Below are 4,982 nucleotides of genomic sequence, written 5' to 3' on the forward strand. Positions count from 1 at the left end.
AACACATCTGAGTCGGCTGGAGATAATTTTCATATTCAGATTCTTCAGTTCAGAACTTAGATACATGTTTTTTTCAGGAGAGCTAGGATGGAGTTTTTAAAAGCTCTGAAAGCTCCAGAGAAGATTCTTAGGGGCATCCAGGCTTGAGAACCTCAACCTGGCCTTGAGAGCAGGTAGACCTCATATGGGCAGAGGAACAGTGTTTTATTTCACAAACCAACTCTAACCAATTTGACATGGTTGCCTGGAGTTCTGTGTGTAGAAAGAATCTGAGGAAGCATCTTGAAAAGTGCCATGATTGATTAGTGATGTCTTTAATGAGCCTGCATGGGAGGGTAGTGGTATGTACTCCTTGTAGTTGATGACCCCTACACTGTCCAGCCACATAAGTTCAATCCCCTTTACAATGACGTAAACTGTGGTCTCTCGGTGTCTCCTGGGACATTTGCATGGAAAAGAAATTCCAGTACTCTCGGGGTAACATACTCTATCTCTCCATGGCTCTTTCTCATTTGAACTAAAGCTCTCTTTCTGAGGATCCATTCAGATTGAATTGCTTTTCCTTGGGACCAGGCAAAACAAGTCTACAACTTCTGCCTTTGATGGCCCTTCAGCTATGGTGTGGTTGTGATCGTAATACCTTCATTCACATCTGCTCTACTCCAAGATAAACTGAGTCCCATTCTTTTTTTTTTTTTAATGTTTTTTTATTATATTATGTTAGTCACCATACAGTACATCCCTGGTTTCCGATGTAAAGTTCGATGATTCATTGGTTGCGTGTAACACCCAGTGCACCATGCAATACATGCCCTCCTCACTACCCATCACCGGTCTATCCCATTCCCCCGCCCCCCCTCCCCTCTGAGGCCCTCAGTTTGTTTCTCATAGTCCATAGTCTCTCATGCTTCATTCCCCCTTCTGATTACCCCCCCCCTTCTTTATCCCTTTCTTCCCCTACTGAGTCCCATTCTTTTTATGACAAGTTGTTGACCCCTTCCTAATGGTGGTCATTTTCTTCTAGGCGTGCTTCAGTTTGGTAATATTCCATTACGCGTGTGCTTCCCAGAACCAGACATTCTTCTCTAGTCTGGTCTAAGCATCTGTAGAAAGAATAAGATAACCATCACAATCAGTTGGTTAGTTAATTAAATAATTACTTAATTATGGTAGCTTTTCTGGCAGGTATATTGTATTGCTGACTCAAATTCTGCTTACTTTTGACAATTTTTTTTCCATATGATTTTCTACCAGTCCTCCTTCTTACTTCTGCACTGGAGTACTGGAGTATCAAAACGTGAAGCTTACGTTTTTTTGTTTTGTTTTGTTTTGTTTTCTCTTTAAATTGCATCTTGTTACAGTAGGTTATTCTGTATAGCTCAAGAATATTCAATATATTGATAAAGCTCTCAGTATTGGAAGTTAAGCAGATCTGAGTTTGAATCTTGGCTTTGCTTCTAAGTAGTTATATGAACAGGGAGATTTCCTTCAAATCTTTATGTTTTAGTCCTTTAAAAAAAAACCCTATAAACCATACAACATTATCTTTTATTATGTATGGGTTTTTAAAAATTATTTCCTTAATCTCTCCAAACACAGGCAAAAATAAGTGTATTGTTTAACATATTAGAACTTGCAAACGTTGGTCATTGCCTAGAGAAGAGAAAATTATCCCTTAAAACATGCTTAACCAGGAGGCCAAGTCATCTGCCAACCTCCGAGAACATGGAGATGAACATGACAGACTGTGCCCCATCTGCACCTTCCTTCACCATCATTCGATAACCCTTCTTCAGGCCCAGATCTGCAGCACATTTCTTGCCAACCATCATTAAATGTCCAAGAAGACTTTCATCATCACCTTCTGATACAGGAATCTGGGGTATATGTTTCCTGGGTATCACCAGAAAATGTGTTGGTGCATGAGGCGAAAGGTCATGGAAAGCAAGACATTGGTCATCCTCAAAAATGATTTTGGCTGGGATTTCCTTGTGAATGGTCTTCCTGAAAACTGTGTCTTTGCCGGCCCACCTGGCCTGGGCCTTGGCAAACTCATCTGCCATCTTGGCCTTTCTTCTATGTGGCTGCCCCAGGAGAAGCTTAGTCTTTTTTTATTTTTCCCAAAAAGTCTACCCTCTAGAGTTATTAGGATACAATATTCCCAATGTGCCACAGTCTGGAATATGGCAAAGATTCAGGAAATGCTGGTTATTGTTTTCCTGTCATCAAGTCCATTTGCTGATTCCCAGAGCTTCCTATTAGTTAACCCGTGAACAACACCGTTCTGAATTGTGTGCATCTACTTTCACACAGTTCTACTCACATGCAGATTTTTTACATTACAGTGCTATAAATATAGTTTCTCTTATGATTTTTTTTCTTAACATTTTCTTGTTTTTGGCTTACTTTATTGTTTAAGACTACATATATAGTTCGTACAAAAGTATGTGTTAATTGACTGTTTATGTTATTACTAAGGCTTCTGGTCAACAGTAGGCTATTGGGAAAGTTTCTGAGGAGTGAAAAGTTATACATGAATTCTCATCTGTGCAGGATAGTCAGTGCCTCTAAGCCCCACATCATTCAAGGGTCAGCTCAACATGTAAGGTCAAGAAAATGTCTTCATGTCTACTTTTATTAGTTCAGCAGTACAATCAAAACTTATTATCTGCTTTATGCTAGACTGCTAGACACAGGGGGTTCCTTGGTGAATGGAAGAGACAAAATTCCTACAAACATGGAACCCGCAATCCAGTGGGGAGAAATATGATGAAATAAGTAGTTATAATAGCGTGTGCCAAGACTATGCTAAAAGATACATAGTATTTTATGAGAGACTTGTCTAAAATAAAATATATGTTGGAGTGAGGTAGGCTATTTCCCCTATCTCTGGGCTCCATATCTCCCTAAGTCTCTAGTCTGGAAGGTTGATGTCTATATCATGTTTGAAAGACTAGCACAAAAATCTGCCATATGGGAAATGCTATGGACTTCATGAATTGCAAGGCCCATGACGATAGAATGTCTTTTTTTTTTCTTCTTTGTATCTCTAGTGCTAAGCACAGTGAGTCACATGTAACAGGTCCTCAATAAATATTTGTTGAATGAATAAATGCACCCAGCTATGTGTTTCAAGTTCATGAAAGCATGCAAATGGCCATTCACTGACCTAAAGGTTATTCTCCAAGGTCCATGCTGAGTAAGAAAGAAAAGGAATTGTCAGCCCTGTTATCCTTGCCTGACCCACTACATTCTACTCTGATATCCTTTTGTTCTCCATGAATAATAATGAAAGAGTGAACAGCTGAGATGTAACAGTTTAAGTTTTAGAGTTTGGAGCAGTTTTCACTCTGGATTTTTAATGGGAAACTGTGTGCGTGTGTGTGTGTGTGTGTGTGTGTGTGTGTGTATGTGTGTGTGTGTGTTTAATCAGACTCTCAGCCTCTTCATTTGGGCAGTGGTGACAGATACCCTCTGCAGATCTCTTAGGCCATAACACCTTTCTGGTAAATGAGGCCATTGCAGACAGGAAGCATAGCATAAATGCTACACTGCCAAGCTGAACTACAGTGAGGTGCAATGAAAAGTAGTTTCGTTCATTACAATCTGATTCTCCATCTGTCTGGGGTGGTCCTTTATATCTCTCCATCACTGCACTTATTTTGCTGGCTCTGATGAAGAGGTGAATCGATTACATTCCTGAGCACAGACAAAAACACAGCCTACCTTGTCCCCCCCCAGCCCATCCCAATCCTGAACTTAGCACCTAGAATCCTCCAGACACTGAAAGAAACTAAGGAACTCAGTAGCAGGAGGGAAACCCTATAAACTTACTAAGGCAGCTCACCTGTGAATATTTAATTACTGGAAAGGTGAGGGCTATTATTCAATGAGAATTGGCATTCGGGAGCAATGAGGACAGGTATTCAGGATATGGCCACTGCCCTTATGCCTTGCTCCAGTTATACTTAGGGGTGGGAGGGTGTGGACATCAGCAGGCAAAGGATCGGAACCTAGGATTGGATTCAGTTAATGTGGAAGGTGATCAGTGAGGGGTTAAACCCAGTTTTAGGGAGCAGTAGGAATCTAGTATATGTGATCAGCACAGTATGTAAGGAGACAAGTATACCAAACATATTATGTGGTCGCCCCAATGTGTGTGTGTGTGTGTGTGTGTGTGTGTGTGTGCACGCGTGTTTTCTAACACCACCAAGCAGTTCTCAGACACCAGCTGGGTGTCCCATAGTCCAACTCAATTCTGACACTCTCCACTTGAAGATAGCATCAGTCCCACAGGTTAAGGCCTCAAGCCTATAAGCCTGCTACCCCAGGCCCCACTCAGATACAAACTGCAAGTCCAGGCTGTCACTTGTGCTTCTGACCCAGGGGCTGGAGATCAGAGGTTCCTGCAACCCTCTCCTTGGGTTTAATTCATTTGCTAGAATGACTCCCAGAACTCAGAAAAATATTTTGCTTCCTAGATTAATGGTTTATTATGAAAAAAGACAGCTCAGGAACAGCCCAATGAAAGACATGCATAGGCAAGGCATAGGGAAAGGGTATGGTGCCCTCTCCACACTGCCCCTCCCCAAGTCCCTCTCTGTGTTCTCTGAACCCTGTCCATTGGGTTTTTATGGAGCTTTCATTACATAGGCATGATTGATTAAATCATTGGCCATTGGTGATTGATTCAGCCTCTAGACGCTCTTTCCTCCCCAGAGGTCAGCCAGGTGGGGCCGACATTCCAATTCTCTAATCACAAGGTTGGTTCCCCTGGCAACCAGCTCCCAGCCTTGGGTGCTTTCCAAAAGTCTCTCATTAACATAAACTCAGGTGTGGTTGAAAGGGGTTTATATGAATATCAAGATACCTCTATCACTCTTACCACTTGGGAAATTTCAAAGGTTTTAGGAGCCAGAAACAGGCATAAAGACCAAATACATATTTCTTATTATAAATCACTATACCACAGTCACCAAACA

General features: G+C 41.4%; 1 protein-coding gene across 1 annotated transcript; it reads right to left on the bottom strand.

Moving 5' to 3' along the window:
* Nucleotides 1-1,703: 1,703 nt before the first annotated feature.
* LOC113266604 (adenosine 5'-monophosphoramidase HINT1-like) lies at nt 1,704-2,063 on the bottom strand. The gene has a single exon (XM_044389511.2). The coding sequence runs from the start codon at nt 2,061-2,063 to the stop codon at nt 1,704-1,706; it is 360 nt and encodes a 119-aa protein (XP_044245446.2).
* Between the last annotated feature and the right edge of the window lie 2,919 nt (nt 2,064-4,982).

This window comes from Ursus arctos, unplaced genomic scaffold (assembly GCF_023065955.2).
Source record: "Ursus arctos isolate Adak ecotype North America unplaced genomic scaffold, UrsArc2.0 scaffold_18, whole genome shotgun sequence".
NCBI classification, from domain to species: domain Eukaryota; kingdom Metazoa; phylum Chordata; class Mammalia; order Carnivora; family Ursidae; genus Ursus; species Ursus arctos.

Coding starts and splice junctions, on each gene's coding strand:
- LOC113266604 (XM_044389511.2), bottom strand. CDS start 2,063: ATGGCAGATGAGTTTGCCAAGGCCCAGGCCAGGTGGGCCGGCAAAGAC.